Below are 18,321 nucleotides of genomic sequence, written 5' to 3'. Positions count from 1 at the left end.
CCCAGGTGAAGGGGTTCTCAGTCTCCTGGGTATCTCTGCAGGTGGGGCCTTCCTCACCCAGACACCCCTTCCTCAGCTCTCCACTGTACCCCTGAGCCACCAACCTTGCCTGGCTGGGACCAAGGGGGGTCACACTCTCCTAGATTCTGTCTTTCAACAGAGACCTAACCACGCATCACACGGCACTGCTCGCATGCTTCTGTGTCTGCTCCGGTCTCTGGGCTGAAGAGTTGCTGGTCTGGGACAGGGGATACGTCTGCTCTTTGTCAGATGCCAGGTCCCTGACATGGCATCCCTGACCCTGTACACCGAGCCAGTGACTCCACGGAGCTCTCTGTGTCAGGGGGATCCATGATCCAGACCTTCATGTTGTCCTGCAAGCATCTGGTGGGATGTAGGTCTTGCAAAACTGGGAAATACCATGGTTCAGCACCGGGATGCAGGACAGTCCTGAGAGGGAAATCAGGAAAAATGAAGGGGTCTCTGAGGAGCCCAGATCCGTGGGCTAGAGGCAGAAGTAAGGGTGAAGAGCACCTGTGAGTCAATGTCATGGTCTCAGCAGGAACAGAGTTGAAAATCCCCATTCCAAACGAGACCATTTAGCAGGAAAGGAATCCATACTTGTGCTGCCACCGGAAGCACTCAGAAGGATTGGAGAATGAAACATACAGGTGCATTTCCTAGACTTCACGACGCACGTCATCCAAGAAAAGGTAATGAAAAGTTCTCTACTAGGGAAATAATTTCGTATGATAAAGCTCAGCTTTCCTAAAGTCACATTTATCCATCTGGCACCTGAAAAAGCCCCATAATGTTCTGCAAGATACTAGTATTTCATGGAACTACTTTATGGAACATAAAGTGAGATTTAAGAACAAAGGTGTTACGGCTGTATGATCAGATGGCTGTAGGCTCAGGGTCAGGCTCAAGGTCTGAAGGAGGCCATGTCAAATTCATGACGAGAGTTGGAGCTGGGTCAGACTAGGTCAGGGCTATATGAATGTGGGTGGAGGACTACAGGCAAGGTCAAGGCATCCAGGAACACTCAGCTCCCCCAGACCCTCCTGCCCACTGGGACCTTCTCCCTCCCTTGTTCACAGTGGTGGAGCCTTGCTACCCAAACTGCTACGGAGGCCCTGGATGACTGTGCGTTCTTAGTACCCAGGCAAACTTAGACTCCCTGTCTCTGCCTCCAGCACATCAGGGATGTGGCATCTGCCTTCACCACAGCTGCTGGGTGGCCCTGACAGGCCAGGGACAAAGCCTGCAAAGACAGGAAACTCTGCAGTCACAATGAGACACAGAAAGGGCCCCTTGGTGCTTGATCACAGCCACCTCTCCTCCAAATCCCAGCCTCTGAATTAAAAGAAGACTGAAGGGTTTCAGTGGCCACAGTCCTTCTCTAAGCCCTTTTCACAAATGAGAAAACTAAGACCACCCAAGGATGGGCAGATCCACAGCTCTGCTGGGTACAAAGCCACGGTCTGCTTCACACCCAGCAGCTGTCCAAAGACTGACCTGCGTTATGAGTGTATATTATGAAGAACTTTGAACATACAAATAAGGAGACAGAAAAATAACAATGTCCCATGTTCTCATCGCCCGCACTCAAAATAAGCAAATCACAGATGATGCCGACCCACCTACAGTAAAATAAATTCTCCCTTACACAATATTTAGAAAGAAATACCAGACATCAGATCTCTTCACCTGTAAGTATTCCATTACTGTCCTGGAACAATATGGACCTTAAAATAACTATAATCTCATTACCACACCTAAATAGAAATTATTGCTAATTCCCTAATATCGAGAACTAAGCAGGGTCTCCTCAAATGCATCACAAACACCAGAAGTGCACTGACTTCGTTACATGTTGGTGCTACTGTTTATATGAAGAGCAATATGGCATCAAATGGTAATGGGTGCATGTGCCCTCAGGCCGGTTGTCACTAGTGAGTATCTCCTCAATTGCTCTAGAGCCTCCCAGCAAGGCAGGAGCTGCAGGAGCTGAGAGCTGTCTGGAGATCTTCCCCTGGTTGGAATACAGCCATGCCTCCTGGAGCAGGAACCTAGGACTTCCCTCAGCTTTTATTTTCCTGAAAAATGATTCCAGCATGAAGGGGATTAACTTGATTCAGATTGGACATTGCAAATGGCTTCCAAGGACATGGGGCTACTGCCAGCCAAGTCACCCATGTCAGGTTGCCACTCTTGTAGTAATGTTGGTGCACAGGATGGCCACTAGCTACATCACTCAGATGGGAAGGAAGGTAGAAGGTTGAGGCTTCAGTTCACCTCCTTCTCATGAGTGCTGCAGAGTGTCTGTGAAGCCAGGGATCTACAGCTGGGCTCTCTTCACCCAGGAGTGAGCTTCATGCTCTAGGAAGGAGCCACATTGCACACAGATGATTCAGGACCCAGCCATCCTTCCAGGGTGAACAATTCATGTCTTCTCTCCTGGTGAATTCCAGGATTCAAGCCATTTAATACGTTTAAAGCCACTGTCATTATATTTAATTGATGATGACAGGCGACCACCAATGATGAAGATTTTCCTAGGGGAGGTCTCCCCAAGTGGCATCAGACTTCCTCACATGGCTCCAGGGGATTAAATGGCTCCTGATTAGTCACAGGATAAGAGGTTCTGTCTTATCTTGTCCCTTTCTTATTTGTCTGATGTGTTTTTCCTCCCTCAGGCCTAGGATCCCCCACTGATCTCCCATCCCTTAGTGAGAGGTGGTATTTGGAGACCACATTCTGGAGGCTCCCTCATGTCCCCCATTTGAAAAAAACAATGGCAGCCACCATCCCAGTTGTCCCACCCAACATGAGGCCAGATTCATGGCTACAGGGGATGCTCCCAGGGTTTCCCTAACACATGTGGCTGGCATTTCATATTGGAATCAGCCAGGCCTCACTGACCAGGCCTAGCCAACTAGAACTATTCCAGAAGGTGGGGCTGGAACCCACCAAGGTTCCCAGAACACTGCACTCTAGGGCAACCAGCCTCTCTGTGGGAGGAGAGGGGCACCCTCGGCACCATCCCATGCTGTTACCAAAAGTTGAACCATGGGTTGGTTCAACTTTGCAGAGAAGAGCCCACCTACCCCATCTGTGGAAATTCACTCCTTAGCGACACTAATGCCCTCCAATAAATTCAATCCTGGGCCTGACTGATGGTTGGCGCAAAAACGAAATCCAAGATCCCAATGTCCTCCAGAAGCCTGGACTTCCAGGGATCCTGCTGCAGGTCACAGGATGTCACCGGTCCCCTTCTCTCTGTGGGTTGAGTGGGGGGGCCATGTGGACTCCCTCATGAGCAGATGCCACCAGGGTCAGTGGCCCCAGCTTCCTCCTTCACAGCTGCACTGGGGGCTGGGGGTAGGGGCATCCCAGGGAGGGTTTTTGTATGAGTCTGTGTCACAGTGTTGGGTATTCGGCGGAGGGACCCGGCTGACTGTCCTAGGTGAGTCTCTCTCCCTTCTCCTTCCCCACTCTTGGGACAATTTCTGCTGTTTTTGTTTGTTTCTGCGTCTTGTCTCAACTTGTGGTCACACTTTCTCCCTGGATCCCAGGCCTGAGCAAGGACCTCTGCCCTCCCTGTCAGACCTTTGCTTGCCTCAGCAGGTCACTACGACCCCTTCACCTCTGACCACAGGGGGAGGGGACTGTACAGAATGACCTCCGGAGCCCCATTTGTCTGTCTCCTCTCTGTCTGTCTGTCTGTCTGTCTGTCTCTACATCTGCCAGAGGAAGGCTGGGTCTCTAAGCGTTCTTCTGTTCTGGCCTCCTCAGTCTGGGTTCTTGTCAGAGCAGCGTTACTCTTGGGTTACTTTGGTTCCATCTCCTGGGGAATCAGGAACAAGGGATCCGGGGGGGGACCTCTTGGGAGACTTTAGACGGACCCAGTGCCCTCGGGGCTGATGCTCAGGAATCACAGGGCTGGGAACCAGGACCAGAATCCAGACCCACAGTGAGGTAGGAGGTGGACGGGCTGCCCTGGGTGTCTGGGGGCTGCCAGGGACTGAGCCCTCAGCCAGCCTGAGACTCAGGAAACCCAGTCAGGAGGAAGAAGGGAGAAGCAGACTCTGGACACCAGAAAGCCAGGGAAAGGGTCTCCAAAGGAGAAGATGTGAGGAAAGGGCAGGCTCCTGGGTCTCTTCAGGACATATCCCGCGCCCAGGGGGATCAGAGGGGGCAGAGTACACAGCGGGAAAGCCCCGCTGCTATGACCAGGTAGCCGGGACATGGGGTGGATGCCAGAAAAGACCCCGTGGAATAAGAGAAACCCCAGGATAGCAGACAGACTCCCTGATCCCCCCAGGCCCTTGCCCCACACACAGGCTCCAGAACTCATGTTTGGCTGGAACAGCCTGAGGGACCAAAACGCCCCAGCATCCCACAGAGCAGGGGAGCCAGGCCAGAAAAGTAACCTCAGAGGTCGCTGTGCAGGAGAAACACAGAGCTCTCTTCATCTGCTCAGGGGACAGATGCCACCCAGAAGGCCCTGTCAGGATGGCAGGAGAGGGCAGGGTCAGGGCGCTGACGGTCAGATGTCCATGTGGGAGGCCAAGACCTGGAGAGATCTCAGGACAGGTGATCACAAGGTGTCTAAGGCGAGACAGCTCCCAGTGCAGATCAGGACACGGTGGAAAACACCCTGAGCCCTCTGCATGGCACAACCCTTGGACACACAGCCCCGGGACAAGCGCACCCCAACACCTCATCATATGCTGAGGTCAGGGGCTCCCCGGGTGGACACTGGGACTCTGACCCCCTGCTCCTCGTTCACCCCACAGGTCAGCCCAAGGCTGCCCCCTCGGTCACTCTCTTCCCGCCCTCCTCTGAGGAGCTTCAAGCCAACAAGGCCACACTAGTGTGTCTGATCAGTGACTTCTACCCGGGAGCCGTGGAAGTGGCCTGGAAGGCAGATGGCAGCGCTGTCAACGCAGGAGTGGAGACCACCAAACCCTCCAAACAGAGCAACAACAAGTACGCGGCCAGCAGCTACCTGAGCCTGACGCCCGACCAGTGGAAGTCCCGCAAGAGCTACAGCTGCCAGGTCACGCACGAAGGGAGCACCGTGGAGAAGACAGTGGCCCCTGCAGAATGTTCATAGGTTCCCAACCCTCACCTCACCCACGGGGGCCTGGAGCTGCAGGATCCCAGGGGAGGGGTCTCTCCTCCCACCCCAAGGCATCCAGTCCTTCTCCCTGCACTCAATAAACCCTCAATAAATATTCTCATTGACAATCAGAAATCTTGTTTTATCTCGTTTTTTCTTTTCTCACATATAATTCCTAGCCTTTCCTGCATTCTCAGTTTGGGATGGAAAGAATCCTGAACCCAGTGGGAAAGTTCCCCAGGTGAAGGGGTTCTCAGTCTCCTGGGTATCTCTGCAGGTGGGGCCTTCCTCACCCAGACACCCCTTCCTCAGCTCTCCACTGTACCCCTGAGCCACCAACCTTGCCTGGCTGGGACCGGGGGGGGTGTCACACTCTCCTAGATTCTGTCTGTCAACAGAGACCTAACCACGCATCACACGGCACTGCTCGCATGCCTTCTGTGTCTGCTCCGGTCTCTGGGCTGAAGAGTTGCTGGTCTGGGACAGGGGATACGTCTGCTCTTTGTCAGATGCCAGGTCCCTGACATGGCATCCCTGACCCTGTACATGAGCCAGTGACTCCAGGGAGCTCTCTGTGTCAGGGGGATCCATGATCCAGAGCTTCATGTTGTCCTGCAAGCATCTGGTGGGATGTAGGTCTTGCAAAACTGGGAAATACCATGGTTCAGCACCGGGATGCAGGACAGTCCTGAGAGGGAAATCAGGAAAAATGAAGGGGTCTCTGAGGAGCCCAGATCCGTGGGCTAGAGGCAGAAGTAAGGGTGAAGAGCACCTACAAGTCAATGTCATGGTCTCAGCAGGAACAGAGTTGAAAATCCCCATTCCACAAAAGACCATTTAGCAGGAAAGGAATCCATACTTGTGCTGACACCGGAAGCACTCAGAAGGCCTGGAGAATGAAACATACAGGTGCATTTCCTAGACTTGACAATGCACGTTATCCAACAAAAGGCAATGAAAAGTTATCTACTAGGGAAATAATTTCGTATGATAAAGCTCAGCTTTCCTAAAGTCACATTTATCCATCTGGCACCTGAAAAAGCCCCATAATATCCTGCAAGGTACTAGTATTTCATGGAACTAGTTTATGGAACATAAAGTGAGATTTAAGAACAAAGGTGTTACGGCTGTATGATCAGATGGCTGTAGGCTCAGGGTCAGGCTCAAGGTCTGAAGGAGGCCATGTCAAATTCATGACGAGAGTTGGAGCTGGGTCAGACTAGGTCAGGGCTATGTGAATGTGGGTGGAGGACTACAGGCAAGGTCAAGGCATCCAGGAACACTCAGCTACCCCAGATCCCCCTGCCCACTGGCACCTTCTTCCTTCCTTGTTCACAGTGGTGGAGCCTTCCTACACAAACTGCTATGGAGGCCCTGGATGACTGTGCGTTCTTAGTACCCAGGCAAACTTAGACTCCCTGTCTCTGCCTCCAGCACATCAGGGATGTGGCATCTGCCTTCACCACAGCTGCTGGGTGGCCCTGACAGGCCAGGGACACAGCCTGCAAAGACAGGAAACTCTGCAGTCACAATGAGACACAGAAAGGGCCCCTTGGTGCTTGATCACAGCCACCTCTCCTCCAAATCCCAGCCTCTGAATTAAAAGAAGACTGAAGGGTTCCAGTGGCCACAGTCCTTCTCTAAGCCCGTTTCACGAAGGAGAAAACTATGACCACCCAAGGAGGGGCAGATCTACAGCTCTGCTGGGTACAAAGCCACGCCTGCTTCACACCCAGCAGCTGTCCAAAGACTGGCCTGTGTTATAAGTGTATATTATGAACAACTTTGAACATACAAATAAGGAGACAGAAAAATAACAATGTCCCATGTTCTCATCGCCCAGCACTCAAAATAAGCAAATCACAGATGATGCCGACCCACCTACAGCAAAATAAATTCTCCCATACACATTATTTAGAAAGAAATACCAGACATCAGATCTGTTCATCTGTAAGTACTCCATTACTGTCCTGGAAGGATATGGACCTTAAAATAACTATAATATCATTACCACACCTAAATAGAAATTATCGCTAATTCCCTAATATCGAGACATAAGCAGGGTCTCCTCAAATGCATCACAAACACCAGAAGTGCACTGACTTCGTTACATGTTGGTGCTGCTGTTTACATGAGGAGCAATATGGCATCAAATGGTAATGGGTGCATGTGCCGTCAGGCCGGTTGTCAAATGTGAATATCTCCTCAATTGCTCTAGAGCCTCCCAGCAAGGCAAGAGCTGCAGGAGCTGAGAGCTGTCTGGAGATCTTCCCCTGGTTGGAATACAGCCATGCCTCCTGAAGCAGGAACCTAGGACTTCCCTCAGCTTTTATTTTCCTGGAAAATGATTCCAGCATGAAGGAGATTAACTTGATTCAGACTGGACATTGCAAATGGCTTCCAAGGACATGGGGCTGCTGCCAGCCAAGTCACCCATGTCAGGTTGCCACTCTTGTAGTAATGTTAGGTGCACAGGATGGCCACTAGCTACATCACTCAGATGGGAAGGAAGGTAGAGGGTCGAGGCTTCAGTTCACCTCCTTCTCATGAGTGCTGCAGAGTGTCTGTGAAGCCAGGGATCTACAGCTGGGCTCTCTTCACCCAGGAGTGAGCTTCATGCTCTAGGAAGGAGCCACATTGCACACAGATGATTCAGGGCCCAGCCATCCTTCCAGGGTGAAGAATTCATGTCTTCTCTCCTGGTGAATTCCAGGATTCAAGCCATTTAATACGTTTAAAGCCACTGTCATTATATTTAATTGATGATGACAGGCGACCACCAATGATGAAGATTTTCCTAGGGGAGGTCTCCCCAAGTGGCATCAGACTTCCTCACATGGCTCCAGGGGATTAAATGGCTCCTGATTAGTCACAGGATAAGAGGTTCTGTCTTATCTTGTCCCTTTCTTATTTGTCTGATGTGTTTTTCCTCCCTCAGGCCTAGGATCCCCCACTGATCTCCCATCCCTTAGTGAGAGGTGGTATTTGGAGACCACATTCTGGGGGCTCCCTCATGTCCACCATTTGAAAAAAACAATGGCAGCCACCATCCCAGTTGTCCCACCCAACATGAGGCCAGATTCATGGCTACAGGGGATGCTCCCAGGGTTTCCCTAACACATGTGGCTGGCATTTCATATTGGGACCAGCCAGGCCTCACTGACCAGGCCTAGCCAACTAGAACTATTCCAGAAGGTGGGGCTGGAACCCACCAAGGTTCTCAGAACACTGCACTCTAGGGCAACCAGCCTCTCCGTGGGAGGAGAGGGGCACCGTCGGCACCACCCCATGGTGTTACCAAAAGTTGAACCATGGGTTGGTTCAACTTTGCAGAGAAGAGCCCACCTACCCCATCTGTGGAAATTCACTCCTTAGCGACACTAATGCCCTCCAATAAATTCAATCCTGGACCTGACTGATGGTTGGCGCAAAAACCAAATCCAAGATCCCAATGTCCTCCAGAAGCCTGGACTTCCAGGGATCCTGCTGCAGGTCACAGGATGTCACCGGTCCCCTTCTCTCTGTGGGCTGAGTGGGGGGGCCATGTGGACTCCCTCACAAGCAGATGCCACCAGGGTCAGAGGCCCCAGCTTCCTCCTTCACAGCTGCACTGGGGGCTGGGGGTAGGGGCGACCCAGGGAGGGTTTTTGTATGAGTCTGTGTCACAGTGTGGGTTTTTCGGAGGAGGGACCCGGCTGACCGTCCTAGGTGAGTCTCTTCTCCCCTCTCCTTCTCCACTCTTGGGACAATTTCTGCTGTTTTTGTTGGTTTCTGCGTCTTGTCTCAACTTGCGGTCACGCTTTCTCCCTGGATCCCAGGCCTGAGCAAGGACCTCTGCCCTCCCTGTCAGACCTTTGCCTGCCTCAGCAGGTCACTACGACCGCTTCACCTCTGACCGTAGGGGGAAGGGACTGTATAGAATGACCTCCTAAGCCCCATTTGTCTGTCTCCTCTCTGTCTGTCTGTCTGTCTCTACATCTGCCAGAGGAAGGCTGGGTCTCTAAGCGTTCTTCTGTTCCGGCCTCCTCAGTCTGGGTTCTTGTCAGACCAGCGTTACTCTTGGGTTACTTTGGTTCCATCTCCTGGGGAATCAGGAACAAGGGATCCGAGGGGGGTACCTCTTGGGAGACTTTAGACGGACCCAGTGCCCTCGGGGCTGATGCTCAGGAATCACAGGGCTGGGACCCAGGACCAGAATCCAGACCCACAGTGAGGCAGGAGGTGGACAGGCTGCCCTGGGTGTCTGGGGGCTGCCAGGGACTGAGCCCTCAGCCAGCCTGAGACTCAGGAAACCCAGTCAGGAGGAAGAAGGGAGAAGCAGACTCTGGACACCAGAAAGCCAGGGAAAGGGTCTCCAAAGGAGAGGATGTGAGGAAAGGGCAGGCTCCTGGGTCTCTTCAGGACATATCCCCGTGCCCAGGGGGATCAGAGGGGGCAGAGTACACAGCGGGAAAGCCCCGCTGCTATGACCAGGTAGCCGGGATGTGGGGTGGATGCCAGAAAAGACCCCGTGGAATAAGAGAAACCCCAGGACAGCAGACAGACTCCCTGATCCCCTCAGGCCCTTGCCCCACACACAGGCTCCAGAACTCATGTTTGGCTGGAACAGCCTGAGGGACCAAAATGCCCCAGCATCCCACAGAGCAGGGGAGCCAGGCCAGAAAAGTAACCTCAGAGATCGCTGTGCAGGAGAGACACAGAGCTCTCTTCATCTGCTCAGGGGACAGATGCCACCCAGAAGGCCCTGTCAGGATGGCAGGAGAGGGCAGGGTCAGGGCGCTGATGGTCAGAGGTCCGTGTGGGAGGCCAAGACCCCGAGAGATCTCAGGACAGGTGATCACAAGGTGTCTAAGGCGAAACAGCTCCCAGTGCAGATCAGGACACGGTGGAAAACACCCTGAGCCCTCTGCATGGCACAGACCCTCAGACGCACAGCCCCGGAACAAGCGCACCCCAACACCTCATCATATACTGAGGTCAGGGGCTCCCCGGGTGGACACCGGGACTCTGACCCCCTGCTCCTCGTTCACCCCGCAGGTCAGCCCAAGGCTGCCCCCTCGGTCACTCTCTTCCCGCCCTCCTCTGAGGAGCTTCAAGCCAACAAGGCCACACTAGTGTGTCTGATCAGTGACTTCTACCCGGGAGCCGTGGAAGTGGCCTGGAAGGCAGATGGCAGCGCTGTCAACGCAGGAGTGGAGACCACCAAACCCTCCAAACAGAGCAACAACAAGTACGCGGCCAGCAGCTACCTGAGCCTGACGCCCGACCAGTGGAAGTCCCGCAAGAGCTACAGCTGCCAGGTCACGCACGAAGGGAGCACCGTGGAGAAGACAGTGGCCCCTGCAGAATGTTCATAGGTTCCCAACCCTCACCCCACCCACGGGGGCCTGGAGCTGCAGGATCCCAGGGGAGGGGTCTCTCCTCCCACCCCAAGGCATCCAGCCCTTCTCCCTGCACGCAATAAACCCTCAATAAATATTCTCATTGACAATCAGACATCTTGTTTTATCTCATTTTTTCTATTCTCACATATAATTCCTAGCCTTCCCTGGGTTCTCCATTTAGAGTGGAGGGAATTCTGCACCCAGTGGGAAAGTCACCCAATGGAAGAGGCTCACAGCCTCCCTGAGTCATCATCTCAGAGGGTCCTTCCTCTCCCAGTCACCCCTCCCCCAACTCTCCGCCATACCCATGACCCTGGCATCAGCTCAGACCAGTCCAACACCCTCCTCAATTTTACTTTTCAATGAAGACCTGATCACATAGAACCCAGTTTCCAATGTGCCATCTGTCTGGTCATGTGCCTTTGCTAAAGGGTCACTGCTCAGGGACAACGGGCAGTTTGAAGTGAGATCCCACGCCCCCATCATCCCACACCCTACCCAACCTTCCAGGGAACCAAGTGAGCTCCCTGTGCCAGTGGGAACCATGATCCAGAGCAGAAAGTTGTCCCTGCAGAGTGGGTCCTGAAATGCAGTTCTTGCCCACCTGGGAAGGATGTGGAACCTAGTGAGGACAGAGTGGTGGCCCCAAGCGGGGTATCAGGGAGAAATGAGGAGTGTTCCAGGACCCCTGCTTTGGACTAGAGACAGAAAACCCTTGAGCCCAGGCCAAGATCAGAGCAAGAACAGGGTTGAACTTCCCTGTCCCATCCATGATATCTAGTTAGGAGACCACTTACTAGGTGAGGGGTCCATGGTTGTGCCATCACCAGGGAGACATGAAAAGGCTGGAAAATGGAACCCTTTAGTGTAGTTCTCACTTTCACAATGCACATTAGCTATGAAAGATGCTAACAAGTCCTGCAGTTGTAAACAGTTCTTTTTTTTTCTTTTTTTTTTTTTTTTTTTTTGAGATGGAGTGTTGCTGTGTGGCCCAGGCTGGAGTTCAGGGGTGTGATCTCGGCTCACAGCAAGTTCCACCTCCCAGGTTCACGCCATTCTCTTGCCTCAACCTCCCGAGTAGCTGGAACTACAAGTGCCCACCACCACGCCCGACTAATTTTTCTATTTTTAGTAGAGACGGGGTTTCACTATGTTAGCCAGGATGGTCTCAATCTCCTGACCTTGTGATTTGCCCTCCTCAGCCTCCCTAAGTGCTGGGATTACAGGTGTGAGCCACTGCGCCCGGCCAACAGTTCATTTTATATAACCTTGCAAGTCAAGAATTCTATTCACTGTCTCAACCAACTTAGCCCTAGGGTGCTCTTCAAGACACTGATATTTGTGTCACTAGTGCTGGGACATGGGCCGAGGCTGAGGCACACAGATGATTCGTTGTGATCAAATGGGTCAGGCTCAGGGTTAACACTGGCCAGGTCAGAAAGAGAGCATAGGGCTGTGATCTCAACCATGAAGAGTCTCAAATTCTAAAGTCAGGGGACACAGTAGAGTTAGATTATGGTTATGGCTGGAGCCACGATGGCCAGCCTGTGTGAGGGTAGGACTCAGGTGGATCGGACTGAATGAGAAAGGTACCATCTCAAGCACAGAATGGGCATCACTGGCCATCTGATGGAGGCTGTGTCAAAATCATCTTCACCCAAGAATCAGGGCCAGGTCACATAAGGTCAGGGCAGGGTAAGTGTGAATTAAGGGCTACAGGCAGGTCAGGCTTTCATAAGACTCAGCTATCCTAGACCCCACCCCACCAGGGCCTACTCCCTCCCTCCCTCATGTGACTCAGCCCCTCCATGTGCACCTACAGCCTGATGTCAGAGACACAATCGTCCCAGGGTCCCCGACAGTGGGTGAGATGGCCTTGGGAGATGTACTTCCCAGCACTCCTCATCAGTCTTGGGCGCTGTCAGGCCCCTTCTTGGTGCCTCCAGCACATCAGCGATGTGGCAGGTGCCTTCACCAGAGTTGCTGGGTGGTCACGCCAGGCCCGAGACAGAGCCTGCAAGGGCAGGGAACTCTAGGGCCATAGTGGGGCAGAGAAGGTGCTCCTCTTGGAGCCTAATCATAGCCACCCCTGCCCCAAATCACAACATACACGTTAGAAAGAAACTTAAGGGTCCTGATTCCCACCACCCCGTCTGGCCCCATTTCATGGATGTGAAAGCTGACACTCCAACAGCAAAGAGGACCGCATTGCTCTCCACCTTCTCAATGGCCCTGCTGGGTAGGAAGCCAGACTCCCCTCTGGATGTCCCCTGGTACTGTCCCAAAACTAATCTCTCTCATTACTGCCTTGTAAGACATTATAGGAAACTGACAGTAAGAAAATTTAAAAACATGAGGATAATACAGCTCAAGTTGACCCACCCACAATCAAGTAACCTCTTTTACGCAGTTGTTTGCAGCAAATTGTAGACATCATGTCCATTAGTCTAAACATTCCATTTGTGTCTCTAAACATATGGACCCCAAAAAAACTACATTCTCACAAACCTAAATAGAAATTGTCAATAATTCTTTCATATCAAAAAAGGACGTTTCCCATCAAATAATTCACAAACATCCTATGTTTCTTTCACTAGACCTGTGTTTGTATTGTTATTTTGTGGTTTTGCATTTCATTTCTATGAGGATTCCATATGGTTGGAAATTGTGACTGGTGGCTGTGTTTTTAGACCTGTTCCGTCTGCAGGGATCTTCCCCTAGTTGATTTTTAATTTCCTTGCAAGGCAGGAGCTACAGGAGCTGAGGGGCTGGTCCCAGGACCTTCCCATGGTCAGGATGCAGCCTGCTACCTCCCCAAGCTGGAACCAAGCGCTCCTCTCTGCTTCTGTGTTTCCTGAAAATGGGTTCTTGGACAGAAAGTTTTAACAAGGCTCAGTGTGACTTTTCAGCAAGACTGCCTGGCTAGTGGGCTCCCATATGGCGTCATCTATTTGTGACGTTAGCTGGGCTTTGCACTTAGTATCCAGTGCCATTAGATGGTATACAGATGCAAGGTGACCGCACTTCAGTTCGACCACCTTTTCCTTCTACTGAGCATCTGTAAAGGGTGTGCCCTCATATGTTCTGTGCTCCTCTGGGAGTATGATTCTTATTTCAGTAAGAAATAGCATAGACACGTTGAGTCTTTCCTTTCATTTAGCATCTTAATAATGATAACTGTGTTGCCTGCCATCCTGTGAAGATGAACAATTATTTCATGGTGAGCTCAAAGTTATGTTATGTATATGACTCACTTGAGTCCACCAGAGTTCTGTTTTATTGATGATGACAATGACCCACCATGGCCCACTGGATGCCTCTTCTGGTGGCCCCAGGATCCTCCTGAAAGAACCCAGTAGATCTCGACAGCTTTCTGCTCTCTGTTCACCATCTGTCCTGGGCACATCTTTCTCCTGCCTTTGTGTCTGGAATTGCCCATTAATCTCAAGTGGACTGGTCCCTGTAAGTGGGAGGTGGGATTTAGTGACCACACTTGGGGTGCTACTCACACAGCCCTTTTGAGTCAGAAACTCCAGACATACCCAAAAATGAGACGAGACCCTGAAAGGGTAACAGGGGCTTGCTTGCAACTTCTCCCTGGAGGTTGAGGCTGGCATTTCATACTAGAACCTAGCAAGCCCATCCCAAACTAAGACAACACCAGGAGGATAGAAGTGAGACCCCGTGGAGATGTGGCTGTGGTCACACTGGAGCTTCCCATGACTGCTGGCTGTGAGGCAAGCTGCCCCTCCTCTAAGGCACTCACTGAAGACACTTGAGGACGCCTCCAGCTCTTACCCTGCAGTCACACCAAGAGATCAGGGTTACAACCGTATAAGTATAGACAATCCCTGTCCCCTTCCATGTCACTTCACTCCTTTGTGAAGCAAATGCCCTCCAAAGAGCTCATTTCCATTCCTGGGTCACAGTCACATGGAAAACCTGATCCAGACACCAACTTCCTCAGGACTCTCCATTTCCAGACATCCCGTTATTGCATACACGGGGTTGACCATCCCATCTCAGCTCCAGAAGGGGAGGCAGGTGTGTGGACTCTGCTAAGCAAATGCCCGCCAGGTGCAGTGGTCTGGCTTCCTGCATCATAGCTTCAGGTGGGGGATGGGGAGGGGGAGTTGGGGGCCCCAGGGAAGAGTTTTTGTATGAACCTGTGTCACGGCATTTGGTATTCTGTGGAGGGACCCAGCTGACCATTTTAGATGAGTGTCTTCTTCCCTTTCCTTCCCTGCTCTCGCCAAGTTGGTGACACTTTTATGCTGATTTCGATCTTTGTCTGTGACTTGCCACAGCCTGTGGTCAGGGTTTCCTTTATAACCTCGGTCCTGGGAGGCTAATCTCTCCCCTCCCTATTCACAGAACTCCTGTATGCCTCAGCTGGTCACTGAGACACCTTCATCTCCTCTGACCCCAGAGGCAGGGAGTTCCAAGACAAGACCACACTGGTATGTCTCATGAGTGACTTCTACCTGAGAGCCATGATAGTGGCCTGGAAGGTAGATGACATCTCCATCACCCAGTGTGTGGAGACCACCACGCCCTCCAAACAGAGCAACAAGGCTACCTGAGCCTGGTGCCAGAGAGTGGAAGTCCCACAACCTCTACAGCTGCCAGGTCACGCAGGAAGGGAACACTGTGGAGAAGACAGTGGCCCCTGCAGCATGTTCTTAGGTATCTGACCCTCACCTACCCATGGGGTCCTAGACCTGTGGGATCACGGCATGTGTCTCCCCTCCCACCCCAACTCATCCAGCCCTTCTCCCTGCACCCCCCCCCAAAACCCTCAATAAATATCTTCATTGTCAACAAGAAATCCTGCTCCCTCTCTTCGTTTCTTATCTAATATTTAATTTGCAACCTCCTTGAATTCTCAGTGGGGATGAGGAAAATCCTGGTGCCCAGTTTATTGGGTGAGAAGTCCATGGTGGTGCCATCACCAGGAACTTGTGGAAAGGAACTGGGAATGGAAACTCACAGGTGGATTTCACAGATTTTCACAACACAGGTTGGCTAAGCAAACACACTGACAAGCCCTGCAACAGGGAAACAGGAAGTCCAGAATCCTGCTCAACGTCCCAGCCAACTCAGTGAGCCCTAGCATGCTCTGCAAGATACCGGTGTTCATGTCACTAGCTCTGGAACCTAGGGTGAGGCTGGGGCACACAGGTGACCAGTTGTGATCAAATGGGCTTAGAGGTTCAAAGTTAACCAGCACGTGGCTGAGATCTCAACCATGAAGTTCCCAATTCTAAAGTCAGGCTCTAGAGTGGAGGGAGTGTGTGCTTGGTGTGTGGCTGAGCCTGCGATGCTCAGCTTGTGTGAGGGGAGGACTCCAGTGGACTGAGACAAATGAGCAAAGACACTGTCCCAGGCACAGAATGGGCATCCCATGGTTGTCGGGGACAGTCTGTGTCAGAGCCTCATTCTGGACGAGAGTCAAGGCTGGGTCACACAAGGTCAGCACAGGGTGGGCGTGACCTTGGGGCTATAGGCAAAGTCAGGCTTCCACGGGACCTCAACTGCCCCAAACACCCTCATCCCACCAGGCCCCACTCCCTCCGTCACTCACGTTGTTCCGCTGTCCCCTCACCCCCTGCACCATGGTGCACGTGCAGCCTCACTCAGAGACACCCTCATCCCAGGGTCCCTGACAACGGGCAATTTGGTCCCTTGAAGGCCTTAACTGCCTCGGTGAATCCATAGTGACCGGGCCGGGACCCCCACTGTTTCTGGTTCATCAGGGACATGGCAGCAGCTGCTGGGTGGCCATCCAGGGCAGGGACAGAGCTGCAAGGCCTGGGGACTTTTTCCACAATGATGCAGAAAGAGAGGGGCCCCTTTGGAGCTCAATCTCAGCCACCCCTGCCCCAAATCACAGCCGTGAGCTGAACTGAATTTCAGGCACCCAGAGTTCCTCCGCCTCTGTGTGACCCATTTCACAGCTATGAAAATTCAAGCCCATGGGAGACACGGTCCCAAGCTTCACCCTCTCTATAAGATGTTGTACGTTTTGATGATGAAGATCTCTGAACACAAAAATAGGGATACAGAAGAATAGTAATGACTCCAAGGTTCCCATCACCCGGTCCCCAGCATCATCCATTTTCAGATAATGCGGACCCTCCCACAGCCAAATAACTAAACTACTCCCTCAGGCAAGGGCAAGAAGCAAATGCTAGTCATCACACACTTAACTGGAGAGAACACCAAGGATTTCTTGACATCAAAAATAGTCAACGAAGGTCTCATCAAATGTCTTGTGAATATCATTGTGTCTCTTTTTAGTTGACTCTGTGGTGCCGCTGCATACTCATAGTTTTAATTTCGTTTCTACGTGGATTAAATACTTGATGTTATCACTGGTGAATGTGTTTTTAGGCCCATCCCATCTGCAGGTGTCTCCCAAATGCCTCTGGCTTTCCCTGGCAAGGCAGGAGCTGCAGGAGCAGTGCACTGGTCCCACAGTCGGGATGCAGCCGCCGCCTCCCTGAGAGGAATCCAGTGCTTCCCTCAACCTCTCTTTTCCTAAAAAATGGTTCTAGCATCAAAAGACTCAAGGGGGTTCAGGCTGGACATTGGCATAATCCCTTCCCAGGACATGTGGCTACTTCCGGAAAAGCCACCCATGTTGTGTTGTCATTCCTTTAGTGATATCAGCTGCATTTGATGATCAATAACTTCGTGCCTCAGATGAGAAGGAAGGCAGAGGGCCAAGGTTTCAGTTCACCTCCTCCTCATGAGGGCTTCCTGAAGGGAGGGCCCAGCAGCTGCACTGTGCACTCGGGAGTGTGCTTCACGCTTTGGGAAGAAGAAAAAATGTACATTCTTCCCTTTTCTTCAACACTTTGATAACTGATCATCTGATGCCTACACATCCTTCAGGGCAAACCGCTGGTGTGCATGTGAGGACATCTGACATGCGGGTTCCACTGCGGTTATATTGAATTGGCAATGACAATGCGGCTACAAAACATGAACATGTACCCACTGGGCACCTCCTCAGGTGGCATCTGATTTTCTCCCATTACCCCAGGAGCTTCCGTGGCTCCTGATTTCTCAGAGAATGAGAGGTTCTGTCTCATCATGTCCCTTGCCTGCCCCAGGCCTGGGATACCACACTGACCTCACGTCCCTTCGCGGAAGGTGATATTTGGAGACCACACTCGGGAGCTCCTTTATGTCCCCCTTATTTCAATAACGCAATGGCGGCCACTGCCCCACCTCACCCACCAATATCAGAACAGGTTGAGGGGTGCAGGAGATCCTTCCATTTCACCCTGGACCTGGAGGATGGGGCTGGCATTTCCAGTGGGGACCAGCCAGGCCTCACTGGTCAGACCCATCCCAACTAGGATAACCCCAGGGAAGGTGGGGCTGAGACTCCTGGAGTCACAGCTACGTTCATGGGAAGGTTCCCAGGACACCGCACTCTAGGGTAACCTGCTTCTCCCTGGAGGGAGAGGGTACTCTCTGCATCATCCAGGGTATCACACCAAGTAGTCAGTGTTGAGTCAGCTCCACCAGGGAGACCATTTTTCTCTGACCACAGAAGTTCACTCCTAGTGACATAATGCCCTCCAATAAACTCATCCCATGGCTACATGATGGTTGGTGGGAAAACCAAATCCATTGTCTTCCAGGAACCAGGATTTCTAGGGATCCTGCTGCTGGTCACAGGATGTCACCTGTCAACCTCTCTCTGTGGGGATGAGTATGGCAGCCGTGTAAACTCCCTCATGAGCGGATGCCACCAGGAGCAGTGGCCCCAGCTTCCTCCATCACAGCTGCAGTGGG

The 18,321-nt window shown here is 52.1% G+C and overlaps 2 gene segments (V, D, J or C); both read left to right on the top strand.

Moving 5' to 3' along the window:
• The window catches only part of LOC119618181 (immunoglobulin lambda-1 light chain-like), a 384,505-nt gene that overhangs the window by 360,435 nt on the left and 5,749 nt on the right, over positions 1-18,321 (top strand).
• On the top strand, positions 8,614-10,624 carry LOC140709205 (immunoglobulin lambda constant 6-like). The segment is given in 2 exon segments: positions 8,614-8,836; positions 10,166-10,624. Coding segments are annotated over 2 exon segments (528 nt in total).

Source organism: Chlorocebus sabaeus, chromosome 19 (genome assembly GCF_047675955.1).
Source record: "Chlorocebus sabaeus isolate Y175 chromosome 19, mChlSab1.0.hap1, whole genome shotgun sequence".
NCBI lineage: Eukaryota > Metazoa > Chordata > Mammalia > Primates > Cercopithecidae > Chlorocebus > Chlorocebus sabaeus.
The sequence above is the reverse complement of the archived record's forward strand: the minus strand, read 5'-3'. Positions and strand labels throughout refer to the sequence as shown.